The 17,583-nt window shown below is 41.8% G+C and overlaps 1 protein-coding gene across 1 annotated transcript in view; it reads left to right on the forward strand.

Annotated features, from left to right (window-relative positions):
• Positions 1–730: 730 nt before the first annotated feature.
• CDHR3 (cadherin-related family member 3) overlaps positions 731–17,583 on the forward strand; it is a 32,888-nt gene continuing 16,035 nt past the window's right edge. The window contains exons 1-6 of the mRNA XM_010191096.1: positions 731–776; positions 5,539–5,741; positions 9,645–9,813; positions 12,293–12,378; positions 14,326–14,420; positions 14,526–14,630. Coding sequence (XP_010189398.1) covers positions 731–776; positions 5,539–5,741; positions 9,645–9,813; positions 12,293–12,378; positions 14,326–14,420; positions 14,526–14,630 — 704 coding nt within the window. The remainder of the gene's footprint in view (positions 777–5,538; positions 5,742–9,644; positions 9,814–12,292; positions 12,379–14,325; positions 14,421–14,525; positions 14,631–17,583) is intronic.

Below are 17,583 nucleotides of genomic sequence, written 5' to 3' on the forward strand. Positions count from 1 at the left end.
TAAGTCGATGCTGATGCATCTATATTGCATCCAGTTCCAGTATTAGTGTCACTTCTATACTATGCTCCACAAAAAAAAAAAAATGCTAGGATTGCCCTTAGATTAAAAACAAAGTCAAATGCATGGCTGTATCTTGGGGTGGCTGGCTAAATGCCTAATCTAAGGGAGCCAGTGCACCTTGCATAGTGGTCCATGCTGTTCCTGAGATAGCTACTGCAAAGCTAACTTCATCATGTACATATGCTGCAATCTCACCTCCAGTTGTGAAGTGTGTGTGGTCTGAGTAATTCTGATACCAGGAGAGATGAGAAAACTTCAGGTTCTTGGTTTAAGGAAGAAAGCGTGAGTATTGATCCTGGTGTGTGAAGAGAACCCCTTTTACTGGAGTGATGAAAACAGCACAGTATTTCCAGATTTAGAACATACTAGATCCTTTTAATAATGCTTCAATAAATAAATGATTGCATCAAAAGGACTATTAATGATTGTTTTCTTAAGTGTGACCCAGGTTTGTGGATGGAGTGTCAGCAAGGAGCAATTCTCCGACAAGCAAACAAGCTGACGGTGTTTAGAAACTCCCTTAGAGACCTGGGTCCTTTGTTTCGTTTCTCACTCCACAACATGAAAAAGATTAAGAAATTGGGTGGAGCCGATGTAAACTAGGGAAAATGTACAGTGATCTTCCTTCAGTTTGCATCCTGGGAACATGAAGGACAGGGTTGTAAAGACGATGAAGAGCATGCTCCTTCTCCTCATTTTGCTGGGAGTAGTATCTGGTAAGAACATGATTTCATTATCTTGCTAAAATTAGAACACTCTTGGCTGTTATACTTTCTCTTGGGAGCTTTATAATACATATTTAGGGATCAGACGTGGATGGAAAAAATCAAGTAACAATTATTTTCCTACTAAAATAAATTGAGCTCTGTGGTTACAGCACTATAATGAAGAATAGAATACTACTCCTTGCTGAGACACTTTGCTGGATGAGGCACTTCAGTGTGCAATAGCCACTGCTCAGTATGACAGTGTTGGAATGGGAAAGGAGGCCAGTTCTCCAAGAAACAATATTTTGTACTAATACTCCAGTGTTCTCCTTTCTGCCTAGTGGGTGATGGGAAGGCAGTGGATGTAGTTTTTCTGGATTTTAGTAAGGCTTTTGACACTGGCCCTCACAGCATCCTTCTGTACAAGTAGTCCAGCTGTGGGATGAGCAGGTTCACAGTGCACTGGGTGAGAACTGGATGAAAAGAAGAGCTCAAAGGATTGTAGTGAATGTGGCTACATCTGGCTGGTGACCGGTCACCAGTGGTGTTCCTCTGGGCTCATTTCTAGGCCCAGTTCTGTTTGGCACATTTATCAGTGATCTGGATGCAGGAGTTGAAAGCACCCATTAGCAAATTTGCTGATGATACCAAACTGAGAGGTGCTGTTGACTCTCTTGAGGGACAGGAGGCCTTGCAGAGGGATCTAGATAGCATCAGGCTATGATTAATGGGATGAAATTTAACAAGTTCAAGTGCTAGATTCTGCACCCAGAATGGAGTAATGCCACACACAAGTATGAACTGGGAGAGAAGCGACTGGAGATCAGCCCTGCAGAAAGGAATCTGGGGTTGCTGGTTGACAGCAGGGTCAATATGAGTCAGCCGTGTGTCTCAGCAGCCAAGAAGGCAAACCACATCCTGGGGTGCATCAAACACAGCATTACCAGCTGGCCAAAAGAGGTGATTATCCCACTATATTCAGTGTTGGTACAGCCACACCTTGAATACTGTGCACAGTTCTGGGCCCCACAATTTAAGAAACATATGAAGCTCCTTGAATGCCTCTAGAGGAGGACAACAAAGCTGGTGAAAGGGCTGGCAGGGAATTCCTGTGAGGATCAGCTAAGGACTTTGGGCTTGTCTAGTCTGGAGAAAAGGAGACTCAGGGGTGACCTCATTGCTTTCTGCAGCTTCCTGAGGAAGGGAAGTGGAGAGGGAGATGCTGATGTCTTCCCCTTGAATCCAGTGATAGGATGTGTGGTTCAAAGCTGTGTCAGGGGAGGTTTAGACTGGACATTAGGAACCTTTAACCCGCCCAGTAGGGTGGTCAAACATGGGAACAGGCTTCCTAGAGAGGTGGCCGATGCCCCAAGCCTGTCAGTGTTAGGGAGGCATTTGGACAATGCCTTTAATAATATGCTTTAATTTTTGGTCATCCCTGAATTGGTCAAGCAGTTGGACTAGATTGTTGTAGGTCCTTTGCAAGTGAAATATTCTATTCTATTCTATTCTATTCTATTCTATTCTATTCTATTCTATTCTATTCTATTCTATTCTATTCCATTCCATTCCATTCCATTCCATTCCATTCCATTCCATTATTGATAACATTTATATTTGTTGAAATAAAACAAGCAACCAAACAGGACCAAGCAGGAAAACCCTTGTGGAGAATATTAGTAGGGTAGTACTTTGCCCAGTGTCAAAACGTGGGAGAATTACAAATACGAATTAACGACTTAATAAGAATTAGCAACTTAAAGTATATCTTCAAACTGCAGTCTGTGTGTCTCATGGAGCACTTGCTTTTGCTTGTGGCAAGGTAGGGTTACTTTGCTCTGAGGGAATGGAAAGAGTTCTGCCAGCCCTCAGGAACCTGTCAGTATTTGGTGGTTGTACCCAAAACTGTGATGAGGACACTGCACAGGGATCTCAACTTTCCTTAAGAATAGTATCTTTCTAACCTACATGGTTATGGAGAGAGAAAAGCTTGAAGACATGACTCAAGCACACTGTAAAGACCAACAAATCCCATATAAATAAAACTTAAATGTACATGTACTTCTCAAAGCCAGTCTCATGATTGCATTGTCTTGGACTTGGCACTTGTTGAAGTTTGGGGTTGATTATTCTGATAAATAATGTATTAACAGAGTAAGGAGGTAAGCAAGGACTTGTGAATATGGAGGGAGAGCTTTTGTAAAGTCAGTTGTAAGAAGAAGCAGCCATTTAGATGCAGTACCGAAAATTTCAGTTAAAAATAAAGAGCAAGAAGTAAGAACTTATGATTTAGAAAGACAAATCCTGAATACACAGCCAATGAAATCTTTAGAGATAATATAGCAACTCTTTTCTTTCTACATTTCTCTATGTTATAAATTATTTAATTGATTTTATGAATGTTTTCCATTAATGAACTGTGTCTTGCTGAGAGAACTGGATTCATTTTGTACTGTCCACAGGAGATTATATTCAAAGTTCAGCTCCACTTCTGGAAATGTATCCCCAGAAGCCCCTCTCAGAAGCTCAGTCTCATTTGCATGGGCAATTTGTGTTGATGGTGTTGAATCAACAGGTGCTGGATTCTTGATTCTCCAGAATCTTTAAGAACATTGATAAAAATCTCAGTCCTTCTCTGGGTCCTGCTTCCACTGACATAAATCAGTAATGGCTCAGCTGAACTCAGTCCTCCTGCAGTGCCAGTGTGGTCTGTTCAGATTAACTCTTAGAGGTGGTTCCCACCTCACAGTCTCCCACAACCCACTCTGTACCTCATCCACCTGCAGAGCATCTCCAAGGCTTTTTTTTCCCCATAAATATGAGAGTAATGCCAGACAGATCAGTGATCCATGGCCCTGCTGTATCTGGAATGTGGGACTATGGGAACCTCCACACAATCGTGGAGATGCTCCAGGGAAGTGCCTCAGCTCTGTCTCTTACCAGTGAGGCCCTGTGTTCAGAAGAGGCCTTCCCAGGGGCAAACTCTCTCACCACAGCCTTGTATGGCTGGTTCCATGAACACCACCCTTCATGCTCCCTCTTTCTCCTCTCCACAATGCAGTGAGTCTTGCAGACTGCAAGAGGAAGAACTGGAGGTGTCTGATGGAGTCATGCTCATCTAGGAGGTGCTCCAGGAAACCTTGCAAGGACAAGTACCTCCTGGGGTGGTATGCAGGAAGAAGGGGGACCATGGGACTCTATGCTTTGTCTCATGAACTCCTCTGCTGCTATTAGTTTTCCTTCTATGTAACAAAGGCACCGGGATCCTAATTATTCTCTGATCCTATGAGGAACAGTTACTTGAGAGGTCAGTAACAGGAGCAATGTCTATCCTGCAAAAGCCGTATGTGGTCTATCCCTAAAATGCTCCAGAATTTTGCTAGGGATTCAGGGAAAAAAGATTTTGGATAGCTGGGCAAAAGTCACCAAAGCTTCTTCTAATGACATTGGAAAGCATTGGAGCTGAACTCTCCCGCTTCAGATTAAAGATCCTGCATTGAAGGAATGGCAATTATAGTGTCTCTTTGGTAGCTGATGTGGGCCGTCCTTTCCCAGCCACATGAAAATGGGCACAGGGAGGCAGTTCTGTCCCACACCACAAAGGTGTTACAAAGCCGCAGATTTTCCCTTGGCATTGCATTCCCAAGCTCCAGGCTGAGCCTGAGCATCCAAACAGAAACCTGCTGCAGCTCTGATGGCCTCAGACCAGTTTCTTTAGCAGCTTTTTACTTTGCAGCTGCCCAGCAAAAATAAAGACTTCACAGAGCTTTTGCTAGAATAATTGCTGGTGCATGAACAGCCTGGCCAGGCCCTTGAGTGAGCAATATCTGCCACCGTCTTGGCACAGTGTGTAGGAAGTCTTACTGAACACAGCCAGCTTTTTTGGACAGTGTTTTGGACAAGCCAGTGAAGGCCCTCCCCCTCAGGCAACATTCAGCCCTGCCATAGTCTCATATTGAGGTATGCTGCCAGTTTAGGAATGTCCTGATTTATGTTTTCTAGACACTATTCATGAGATAAAGCACTACAGGCCTTTGTTAAAATAAAGAAAGTCACAAGCTAAACAGCAGAGGAAGCACAGATTTTGTTTCGGGGAGTCCAGAGGCCTGATTGAGTAGGAAGGAGCTCACATGAGACAGTCGGATACCACAGAACACTGTGCTGCTTCAGGGTGCTTTTGGAGGGCCCACATCTCCTCCAAGGAATGGAGGTTGCTCTTCCATCCTTCAAAGCAGACGGCACAACAGCACAACATCCCAGAGCTGCTGCTAACTCACACTACTGACGAGCCAGGCATGCACATGGCAATGGTAGAAGGGGAAAGAAGAGGGAAAACGGAAGAAATGAGCATTTGCAGATGGCGTAATTGACAAAAAGATTTGCTTCTTTAACATCCAGGTCTGCATGATTCAAGGTGTTTTTTGATGTGATTAGTGCTCAGAGGCAGCAATTAGCACAGAGGGTGAAATGAAATAATAGAAACATATTTGGTTTCTTTGCTTCTGTGTAAAGCCTATATGAAGGCAAATGGCGCAGTAACAATAGTTTAACATCAGCCACTCTAGATAACAACAGTATAGTACTAAATTAGAGAAAACATTGATTCTTTTGCCATTAGCACTGGATTTACTATCCTGCAATGCTGCCATTCATAAGCAAAAAGAGTATCAGGCCATTTTGTGCTCATTAATGGTGCCTCTTGGCACAAGCTGTGTGCTCCTGCTAGCCTAAGATTCCCAGAAGTAATTTTACATTCATTTTCATCTTGCAGGAAGAAGACCCCAATTGCTTCAAGGCTTACCTGCAACAAGCAGCGTTGAAGAAAATGCAGCAGCTGGTGTTACAGTTTATACCTTTAATGTAACCGTTTCTCCATTGTCTCCTGAAGGTGTTGCAATACTTCCTACCATAGTAAATTCAAATCCACTTACAGAAGCTTTTGATATTGAATCAAAAGGAGATCTTGAATACAGGGTGAGTTGTAGGTTTAGCCTGAGCAATGTTCAGCCATGTAAGCTGATGTTTCTTGGATAACTGAGCGCTGACAGCACACAGTGACTCATCTCTTAATCAGAAAGAGTTACAAATGCAGACTGTGGTAGTATTTGGACAAGCTGTAATAGATATAACAAATGACTAGCAATAGTGATTATGATTTTTAATTGCATCTAGGCAAAAACCACTGATCACAATAATTCTGTTTATTCTGTGACAGAAAAAAATGTGATTTTTGGAAAATAAGAGGTTAAGAAGGACATTTAGGACCTCCTTCTGTTTTGCAGATTAGTCCATAGTTTTTCAACTTAATTTATATGAAGCGATTGCAAATTTAAAGTTAAAACTCATGCAGTTTCTGTTTGGCGACTCTCACCTAGAATTAAAATTAATTTGACTCACTTCCAAAATAAAGCAAGCTGAGTCAGATGAAAGTCACATTTAATTATGAAAGAAGGCTGTGACACACGAGGAAGTTATGTCGAGGTAAGAAGTTATCACACTTACACACATCTGTGATCTATTCCTGTCTATTACATGCTCTTGTCCTATGGCAAATGCAAGGCAATTTCTATTACTTCAGGGTAATTTTCATTGCTGGATAAATTAGCAAATATTAGCTCACATTTGTCATTGGCAATGAGTGTTCAGAAGCATGATAACTTGTCATCCCATTGTAATTCGCTTGTATGTCTGAGCCAGAGCAGCGACACTGAAGTGTGTCTTTAAAGATACGGGTAGACATTGAGTAGAGAGTTACAAAGTTAATTTGAATACATTTTTCTGGGTGTTTCCAAGGAACTTCAGGTTTTCACAGAACTGATACAAGGGCTCTTTTCTTCTTCTCTTTGCTGATGTTTCTGGGAGAAAATTTGGGGAAACTAAGGCTGTGGCCCCAGGCGGTTGCAGCTTATGGATCCAACCTGCCTGGGGGAGCTGCAGCTGTTCCCATGCTCCTGCCTCCTGGTTGTGCCAGCTCTGCTGGTTCTTTAGCTGCTCCCCAGCCAGACCAGTGAAATAATTAGAAAAACTCTCAAAAAAGCTCTCTTTCACCTGTGAAGCATAGGATGCGGCTTCATAAACACTCAATTGGCTCAGCTGGGGAGGTGTAACAGACAGATGGAAATGCATACGTCCCATAAGCTGGCTTTGCTGACAGAGAAGTCATAATGTGGGACTCCCTTCCTAGGTTGTATTTTGGCATTTTGAATTAAAGCTATCCCTTCTGTTGCAAAACATAGCCCTTTTTTATACCTTCTTGTTCCTGTCTCATGCCATGTTTATATTGTGCAGCACAAGCATTTTCTGTTGCTCCTTGTTGAGTGGAACTGATAAATTAATCTGGAGGAAAAATAACCTTGCAAATAGATAAAAAGTCTCTCCTTGGTTTTGGTTTTGTTTTTTTTTCATAGCAGGGATGATAGGGAAATTCTTGTTCTAGCACAGTGCAGAATAATACAAGGATTAAAATGAAGGGCCAAGAAGGGTATAGGCTGGAGATTTCTTCCAAAGTGCCAGTTTATATCCATTTCATACCACAGCCCCATTACCAAAATGGCCTGTGAGGACTAGGTACATCTTCCTTGAGCTCCAGTTGTTTTCAGTGTTCCCAAACTTACCCAAGGGACTGAAACAAAGAGGTTGGGCAGTGAATATCTGTCACGAGACGATTGTAAAGAAAGCTACATATGAATTCTGCAAATTAGCAATTGAGTGCTAATTACAACTCATAAGGCAAGGATAAATACACATGAGTGTCCTTAGTTCATTTATTTGATGAGAATTGCTACTTTTAATTATTTATGCTATGTTGTAGCAGATCAGTTCAGTATTTTGAAAAAGTAATGTGGTCCAAAATGAGATACTTCAGCGCTACCTACTGCCATTAAATCTTTGCTAAGATATAAAAAAGGAAGTATTTCATGTATGAATTATGGAGTTTGCAGATTAGCTAAGTACCTGTTAGCACAGCCACTTCTGTATTTATGAAGCACATTTAATCTTTTTGTAGCAAGCCAAGGCAATATCACATTTCTTGATTTGTTTTGAGATTTCTGAGAAATTCAGAGTTTCTGAGATCTAAGCCCTGCCCATTCCTCCTGTGTGTGCAGTGCTGCCTTTATCAGTAGGCACTGCTCCTACCTGGAGAAACGGTGAACTGTGGCTCACAGTTTACGCCAGTGTCAAGCTGTTCTCAAAAGCAACCTACAAAGAGACCATCTAGAGTCACACCTTCACTTGCAAGGTCTCTATAAAGGAGAGTGGAAGATGTGTATTTAGGCAGTCTGGCTGTAGTTACAATGCCAATTAATAATATTTGGCTGTAAAGGGATAATCCCCAGAGCACATAATTTCTGCTTACAATTGATCAGTTTCTCATCTTGAATTCATTGCATCTGTTTACTGTATTTAGATTTTCAGCAAACATTCATGTTGGAAAGCAACCTTCCCATCAGTGTTACAGGCCTTTTCTTTTCTGAGTTAGCATCACTTTTATGGGAAACTTCTGTTTGCACAATATAGCAGAGAAGGAGATCATCCAGGACACTGTTGTTTGCTCCTGCAGCGCTGTAACAAAAAGACCCACGAGGTTCCAGAGAGCAGCTTTTTTACATACCAGAAGGCATAAACATTTGTGCTTCTGTTCCTTTCTTCCAACTGTCTTTGTTAATTGACTCTGTTTTGGCTTTTGTCTTCTAATTCTGCTGACATCACTTTTGCATTTGTCCTCTGGCCATGGCATCTCATCTGCAATCAAGGATTCATTTCATCGTTCTCCTTCTGCATCCTCTCCAGGCTCCTCCACTCTGCAGTACTGCAAATACACTGACATCCTCCTTGTCACACACACTTCTGAGCCCAAATTCTTCTCCTTCTCCAGTTCCACATCAACCCTGCTACTGATATTCAAGCTTCAGAGTTCTTTAGCTACACAGCAAATTTAACAGTCACCTTTTCCTTTCTTTTCCAAGAAAGGAAAGTTCTTGTTTCTTCATTAGTTTCAGCAGTGAGTATCATGGCATACAACTTTCAGCATCCTGCTGTTGCTCTGGACTCATCCTAAATCCAAAAAGAAATGTATTTAATGTTTTTTCATGGAACAGCATGAAAGCTGTCTTGTGCTTGTACATCTTCTGTGTTAAAAGATGATGTGCAGAGCTGGAAGTCTTAAAAAAACAAACCCAAAGCAAACATCTGTCTTACTAATCTTACAAACCTTAAGGCCTATGTTATTTTTTAATTAGTTCAAAATTTTTACCAAACAGTTCTTGTCCCTCTCTCATACAGTGTGCTCATGCAAGTCCCTGATTTCTTTGGTTTTCCGCAAGTCTTCTCCCAAGCACAGCTTATACAAGAAATGGGCTGGTATCTGCTAGCCTGTAGAGTCTCCTGCCCCTATACTCCTTATTGCAGGTAAAAGGTCTTCCCCCTCATGCTCCTGACTCTCAGAAATAGTGAAGCTGCCCTTGTGTCTTGCAGGTCTTCCTCCCAGTTTTCAGTCTCATCACATCTTGGCTGCTTCTGAAGCTTGGTGTGGAACGGTGAGAACTTGGCATGGACAAGTGCCTGCAAGATGTAGTCCTGGCCTTGAAGGCAAAGCATTGCCTGTGAGGCAGGGCCACTCCTTCCAGGCTTTCTCCTCCTCAAACTGTCCCTCACACAAGAGGTCCTTGAGTTGCTCCGTGAAGCCACAACATTTTGGTCTTTCCACTCCGTTTTTCTCACATTTCTGCCACTGATAAGAAATGTGCCAGCAAGTAGAAGATGATCTAAAATGCTCACTGCTTTCTGGTGGAAAGCGTCCCTTTGCTTGTATTCACTCGTATAGACTATAACTTATATTTCTTGCATCATGTGCTAATAGTAATTTTTCCTTTTCAGGTTGTTACCACTGGAAACCCTGTCCTGGATTATGAAACTATGCCAAAAAGCTTTGATTTACAGATTTTTGTTGAAGATGCCAATGGGAGAACTGACCTTAACACACTGACTGTCCGAGTAACAGATAAAAATGAACGTCCTGTATTTCAAGGAAATATGGCAATTCAAAGTAAGACAGTGGGGGTATTTGAAAAGAACAATACTTGAAAAGATGACACCAGATTTAAAAAAACCCCATAGATGCATACAGAGCCTGTGACTAAAGTGGCTTAAGCATTTCCCTTTAGGAAAATAAGGGAGGAATAGGACACTGTTTTTATCAGAGCTTTAGTTTACAGAAATATTGGTATGCTTCATCTCTGGAAATAGTTTTTTTGAAGCTTTGACCAAAAAATATTTAACCATTTTGAAGCACCTGAATAATTATAAGGAAAAAAAAGGTTTTTTAAAATACAAATAAATACATATGTTCTTTTTTTGATTAGATGAATACCTACCTAGAGGCATGTATTTGAAACTTGAACTTTGGTAGGAATATAGCCACTGAGTATAGGTACGTGTTTCAGTTGTTTGTTTGAAAACTGGGCTGATTTCAAGAAACAAGATAAATTTAAATTATTGTATATAGTGTATGTGCAAGAATTTCTGAGGGAAAATGATAAAAACATTGCTCTGCCAATGTTTTACACCTGTATATTGCACCTGCACATGAGAAATCAAGTGGAAAAATCAATTTGAAGAGTGAGATCTCAGAGACCATGATATACAGTGGTGGAAATGGAAAGAGGCAGGGTTCTGTCCCCTGTGTGGGACAGATGGCTATGACCAGGTTTCCCTTCAAACCACTAGTCACAGGGCAACAGGGAGGAGTCTGCAGTAGCCTTAGGAGTAAGTCTGGAGTATCTGGACTTGTCAGTGCAGGCTTTGCATGCCAGGCAGTACCTAATACCAGTGACAACACCATCAGTAAAAAGGAGAGGAAATAATTGTCTTACTCTCTGAGCAATCTTATCTTGTTTATTTACTAATGAGAGGAACCTGGAAAAATTGTACCATGAGATGACAGAGTAAAGTGATGTATTTATAATGGGTTCACACACAGATGGAATGGTACAGGTAGTGCCTAAAAAATGCTCTATTATTTCATGAGGTACTGAGAGCCCGTTTTGAAGTCTTTGTATTCTAAGAGCACTGTATGGAAGAGGTTACAATAATTTGATATTCAAATTTTTTTTGTATCTGAATATATCAAGCTGTGATCTGTTTGTGGTAGATATTCAGAGGAGGCTGCTTAACCCGCCCAGTTCTGGACTAGCAGCAGTGTTTTGTAGGCTGTGACTCACAGCCCTTGGGAGTGGTCAGCGGAGCAGCAGGTCTGCAGCCTCCACTTCTGCTGCTGCAGAGGGCAGGGCTTTCCTGTGCCATCATCTCAGCCCAGGTCCGCTTGAATCCAGCCTGCTTCACCAATGCCTCCGAAGCATGCCAACATTCCCGCTTCAATACAATACTTAGTTTGTAAAGCAAATTAGCTTCCCCTAGGGAAGAGGCTGTGTCATCTTCTCATTATAGCTGGTGTCTTGCATATCATGGGTGCTGCTGGAATCTAATAATAATTAAATGTGACACTTCAGGGGATCGGCACAGCATGAAACACGCTCTATGTGGGAGCTTGTTACAAATAAGTGCATCAGCTTAACTCTCAGCTAGAGCTGCCATAAATTGGTGAGCACAGATGTCTGATCTGCCTAACTGTGTGGCTTTAGTTAACACTACCAACTACAATTAGACACTAATTGTGCATTCGCTGGTTATGAAAAAGCATCTCCCTCTCATTAAATTTTATATTCATATTGTTGTCCTCTGGGAACAACTCATTACACTGCTCTGGGATTCCCACTGCTCTGATGAGAAGCAGCAGTCAGCAGGGGTCATAGTGGAAATTAATAGTCCAGAAACAGCAGGTCCAGCAGACACAAAAGGGCATAAAGCAAATAATATGATCTAAAGATCTGTTGTTCTGTTAATCACTAAACCCAAGGAGAGATAAGGAGAGGTAAGCCTGTTGCTAGTGGATAGTATGGGACAGGCCAGCTGTGAGAATTCCTGACATGGAAAGAAATACATCTCACACTGAATTAGCAACATCAGTAAGGCAAAAATTTAAGTCAGCATAGACCATCCGCTTCTTATTTACCTTACAGGTGTAAAGGAAAAGCAGAAATTAAGAGGAAAGACTCTGAGATGTCCTGGCAGGGGACAGGGGGTGGGCAGGGAGAGGCTGGTGATGAGGGCCTAGCACAGGGCCATGTTTTCCCCATCTGCATAGTAAGGAAAGACATAAGTGTAACCCAAATGCACCATTTTACTCCATACCCTGTGAGCAGCTCAAGATAGGCTGTGTGTAAAGATCGGTCTTTCTCCTGAAGGCAAAATTCATACTGCAATCACGGTGATGGTTGCCTGTTTACAGATATGCAGTTGGTTTCTTTTCATCTTTTGAGTATTTGTGCTCTTTGTGATAATTTTGGAATTACACTTGTGAAGTGAGAAGATGCAGCAGGCAGTAATAGGTCTGGACAGCTTCAGTGTTTGCTGCTGTGTCCTTTATTCTTACCCAATTAACACCAAGTACATTTACATCCATGCAGCCGTAACAATCTATATCTTGGAAGGAACACGTCCAGAACGCATTTACCAAGTTGATGCAGCTGATCCTGAAAATGCTGAACTCAAAGTAAGTTGTATTACTTACAAGTGTAAATTGTTTAAAGAAAAGAAACCAGAGATTATATAATCCGGTGTATCAGAAATGCTAATTGGTCGCATCTTTCAATGAATTCCTTCCTTATCAGGAACACTGGAAAAGGTTTAGTCAGGAAAACAGAAACATTTTCAATAATGAACTAAGAAAACCTAGTCTCTATGTTTGGACAAAAATTGCATTTTGAGTTCTCAGCCCTCCGAAATCAAGGCATATTGAAGGCAGAGTTTGATACAGATAATCAGAGATACAGTGGAAATTTTATCTCTTTAAAAAAAAAATTGTCTTGCAACACATTTCTTGTATATGAGAGTGACTAAAAGTAAATAAAATTTTTAACCTTCTGTATCACGATGTAAATTCTTTCAAATGAGACAGTAAGGAAATCGCTTACAAGGCAACTGAATCTCAGCTTTTTGACAATTCCAGGGCAAACTGTGACCTTCAGTTAAGAAAATGCATTAGCTGATCTGAAAATACTCTTGGTATCAGCAAAAATTTCTGGAAAGTGGTTAGTTTGCAGACAGGGGAAAAGTAACTGCACTTACCTAAGAATTGTGTTGTAGCTTTGCTTTATTGGCTTTGGCATTATAAAAGCCAGCACATTCAAGAACTCAACCTGAAGATGCTACTTCAATGTGTAGCACTAGTCAAGAGGGCAACTAGTTTGAAGTCCATCCTCAGGCTCTGCCCAGTCAAACCACCAAACCCAAGCTGGTGAGGAGGGGAGCAGAGGCTTAGCTCTGCTTTGTTTCTGAAAGCCATGGCAGTGAGTTCCTCATTCCTTCTAACCCTGAGAAAGCACAGGCATAATAAGAAGCTGTAAATACAGAAAGACTGGGCAATGGGTAAAATAATAATCTGAAGAGGGAATTTAAAAGATCAACTGGCAAGAAAAAAAAAAAATTAAAAGATTTGTGATCACCTAGCTGCTTTTTTTAAAGCAATTTAAATAAAATCTATCACTGCAGAAGGCAAGTTGTTTCATTCAGCTCTCTGTACCTCCTGGTTTTTTTCCAAAAGGTAAGATGAGAACAGTTGCCTCCTCTGGACAGATCTGCTCAGTGGATTTTGCAGATTACTTGTATGGTGCATGACCCTCTGATGTTGGATACTTTCCACTTTATGAGTATTATTAACACCTCCACTAGCAAAGGAAATGTCCTTGAGGGCTTGCTGGCGATGGCCTGGCAGAAGCGTGTGGATGATGGCAGGGAGGCCGTGGTCGGCGCGTGGTAGCTACCCTGCAGCTATGGGGATCGGGGTGCTGTCTTTCCCCTACTGTGTAGAGTGTCAGGGTGCTCAGCTCACTCCTGTACCCATGCCCTGGTGCAGTACCCATTTGTGTTGTGCAATGCACGAAGCAGCTGTTGCTACATGGCACTGCTGAACAGCCGTGTTAACACCAGGCTGTTGTGACCTCCTTTCAACCTCACACCATCATGTACTCTGTAAAAGTCCACTCTCTCCTCCTTGGCGTCTCCCATAGTCTGGACTCCCAGACTTCATTGCCTCCTACAGAGCACATCTTATGCCCCCCAGATCCAGCCTCACCCCTTCTTCTCTCTTTTCTCTTTTGTACATGTGCTCTGCTGCCACCACAAAGGCAGTTTTTGCCTGCCGTGCTGTGGCTTTGCTGGCTGGCCCCTGTGTTACATTCTTGTTCACAGAGGTAGAGAATGGTGTGGGTTTTAATGTAACTCAGTGTCTGTGACTCCAGGGGCTGTCAAGCAGAGCACACACTACTCAGCTTGAGCTGCTTCAGCTCAGATGATCTGAGCATCTGTATGTCAGCATGTTTCACAACACAAAGTTTTGAGGCAAATACTGTACTACAACTTGGCCCATTTTACAAGGCAAGGAATGAATGGAGGGATGTTTAAAGATACAAAGACTCATTTCTTGCCCTCTTCATTTCAGTATTCACTGCTCCCTGCACCAGTGCCATTCTTGGTCTCGGAAAGTGGAGCCATCTTTTCCACAGAAGTATTTGATTATGAGAAAGATCCACATAGGTGAGAATGTATTTTATTCTTTTGGTCTATTAGCTTACAGTAGGCAGAGAAATGCTTTCCTTCATAACCACAGAATGACTCCTGTTTTGTTTTCTTATTTAACAGTTACTTTTTAAATATAACAGTGACAGATCCAGAGGGACTCAACTCGACTAGAACAGTGAATATAAATATAATTAACATCAATGATGAAAGACCTTACTTTAGCACGTGAGTGAAAAACTTCCATTGTACTCAAAATGTTGATGTTTTCCCAGTTTTACTGTTTTGGTACCAGTGGGAAGGTGTAACATAAGGGCAAGTAAATAAAACAACAAAATACTACTGAAAACAGTATTTCATATCATTATGATTCCTGTTCTTTTACTGGAAAGTTTTGCTCTCATTTCCCTCTTCAATTCTTATTTATATTCTTAATAGTTTCAAACTTTCCAGGCTCTGCCTTCATGCTAAGAACAGTCAAACAAACTTCTTGTACTTGTTAGCATTTAGAGAGGTTAAAGCTATGCAAAGGCCTTTGGACAAGTTCAGACAAGGAGATGAATTTTAGCCCATGTGAATACAATCATATAGAATTTACCCCTCATGCAGATGTGCATTTCACCATAATGGTGTTTATTCATGCAGAAAAGTCTAGACATGAAAAGGTCTCACTTTTGATCTGTCTTGCTCTTCTTCCCAGACATTTACACTTGTAAAGAATCCTGGTGATCTTTGAAACACTGCCATCTCTTACTGTGTCATTAGGCAGGAAATTGTGTCATAACACACAAGTCAAAAATAGCTTTTGAAGAATAATCAAGTTTTAGCTGGAATCAGGAATATTGAAAATCTGGAATAACAGGAAAGAATATACATGAGCCATCAGCAGGCAGTTGTGCAGTGGAAAGCACGATGGATGATTGTTTCTGAAGCAGGAGTTTGATGATCAATCAATCTGATTCTGTTGTTGATTTATCTTTGCCACTTACATGACGCACTGCTTGGATTCAAGACACAATCTTTGTATCTCCTGATCCTGAGGCTCTACAGGCTCCCTGCTGAGAACATTTATGAACACTGCCCTCCTGTCATCTATGCAAAGGAGAAGACAGTGTAACGCCTGGGCCATGCTGAGAGGTTTCCAGCCACTGGTTTGGAGCAATCTTCTGATGCTTTGTGGAGCCAGAACAATGCACAGCTCCTGGGCTGAGGCCAAGGATCTGGACCTTGCTGGGTAAAGGGGTAGAGCATCTGAAGAAAGAGAAGAGTGAAATGTTAGAAACAGACATGGATTTTTTTTGTTGCTACTTATTTAATACTTCAACCTCATGTCTGCAATAATCAATGAGGTTAACAGCTCACTCCACATTGCTGTACTGCTACAAACAGGAGGAGCACTCTTCTCAGTGCCAACGTTTGCACATTGTGTTCTAGACTGATTATTTCCTCCAAATGTTGCCATTGCTGTTTATTTATCCTTAAGTCTGGAATGCCAACGGAGCTCTTTTAAATATTTATTTACTCACTCAAGCTAGTTACTGCAGTAACTTGAGTGTCCATAACACCTGAAGTTTAAGACTCGGTTCTTCTATGGCACAAATAAGGCCTGGTATTTGCTTGAATCTTCTCCCTTGTAGATTGACTCCACAGACCAAAAAGAGCAGCTCAGTTTGTACAGAGCTTGAGAATAAACTACACTTCATGAGCTCTCCTCCATATGCACATGTTGTATGCCCTCTCCCTTGCAAAAATGTGAGCTGCATGCTGGGGGTACGTGCTTTCTGACACTACAATAATTAGTGTTGGGAAGGGAGCTGGGAAAACTTGACAAGTTAGCAAACCTTCTTTATTTTTCTCCCGCTCAAAGCTGTCAAGAACTGAGTTTCAAAGGGTCTTTTTAATTGTTTCCATAGTATATGTAAGCACATCTGGTTTTGGTGTTCACAGCACTGCATTGGTATTCAGCCTTTTGAAATTCTGGCTGTTAAAATCAATGGAAAACTTGTGGAGTCAGGAAAGCAATGGAGAAGACAAGAAAACAAACATATGCTTCCTTCGCAATTACACTGCAGCATCTAAAAAGTCTGCTCAAACCATCCTGTGAAAAGCCGCTGGCAGGTGGCAGACAGATGGACAACAGGACACAGCCCAGCCGTAGCTGTGTAGGAAGTGTCCCCAACTCCTCCCCAGCTGTACTGGTGCTTGGTCCCATGGGAACGTGCTCAATCATGTCCCACTTCTTCCATAGAGATCTGCTGGGTAGAGGACTATAGCCTGTGTGGGGTGCAGGAGGGCTGGTAGGGCTATGAAGGTGAAGCTGTGGTGAGTTTGCTGTCCACAGAGAGGTTGGAGGTCCCTGTGAGCAGAGGCTGTTCCCTACTTTGAGTCAAAACCAATTACAGTTCCCCACCCCTTCCCATATTCCCCAGTGATCAAATAAGCATTTTGGGGTGGCATTTTTGGTAGCAGTGAAGGAGATATTTTGCTATTTGTTGCTTTGGAAAGAACAATAGGATCACAAGGAAGAAACAGGTCCAACGCCAAGAGCGTGATAGAAACTTAATATATACACTGAGCCTTCACAAACTCCTTGTTTACTTCTGTCTGAAAGCTAGATTGTATTACTGGGAAACCCCTATGTGGTTTCTCTCCTGTATGCTTTCCTATTTTCTTATGAGCTGTCAAAACAGCTGAAGACACTGTGTCTTCTTAACCATTTGTAAAATTGCAAGTGGAGACCTGGAGTCATGGGGTCTTCTGTTGTGTCTCTGCAATTCTCTGCTCCAATTGCTAAGTGCCCCATGATGTTCCTTTTCAGAGGACAACGAAGGGCTCATGCTTTCCTATACTGGGAACTATAGACTAGTCAATTAGCTAAGTGGTGGTGTAGAAAGTTTAGAATAGGTAAAAAGGATTCAGTCTTGAAACATACTCCTAATGATTTTCTGAACCCTTTAGCACTTTCAACTCCCTTTCATTTTCAGAAGCAGGAGATGTTTGTGTGTGTTTCAGTAGTATAAATCAGCCTTCATAAATTCCTTGCACAATTTTTGGGCGCTTGCCCATGCCTGCTTGTGCATGTGGTTCAAGTGCCATAATAACATACCTGAGTACCCATGGGAACATGCAACTACAACCATTATAAGCCATCCTGCACAATTGTCTGCTGGACTGTATCTGA

The sequence above is a fragment of the Mesitornis unicolor genome, unplaced genomic scaffold, assembly GCF_000695765.1.
Source record: "Mesitornis unicolor isolate BGI_N332 unplaced genomic scaffold, ASM69576v1 scaffold32488, whole genome shotgun sequence".
NCBI classification, from domain to species: domain Eukaryota; kingdom Metazoa; phylum Chordata; class Aves; order Mesitornithiformes; family Mesitornithidae; genus Mesitornis; species Mesitornis unicolor.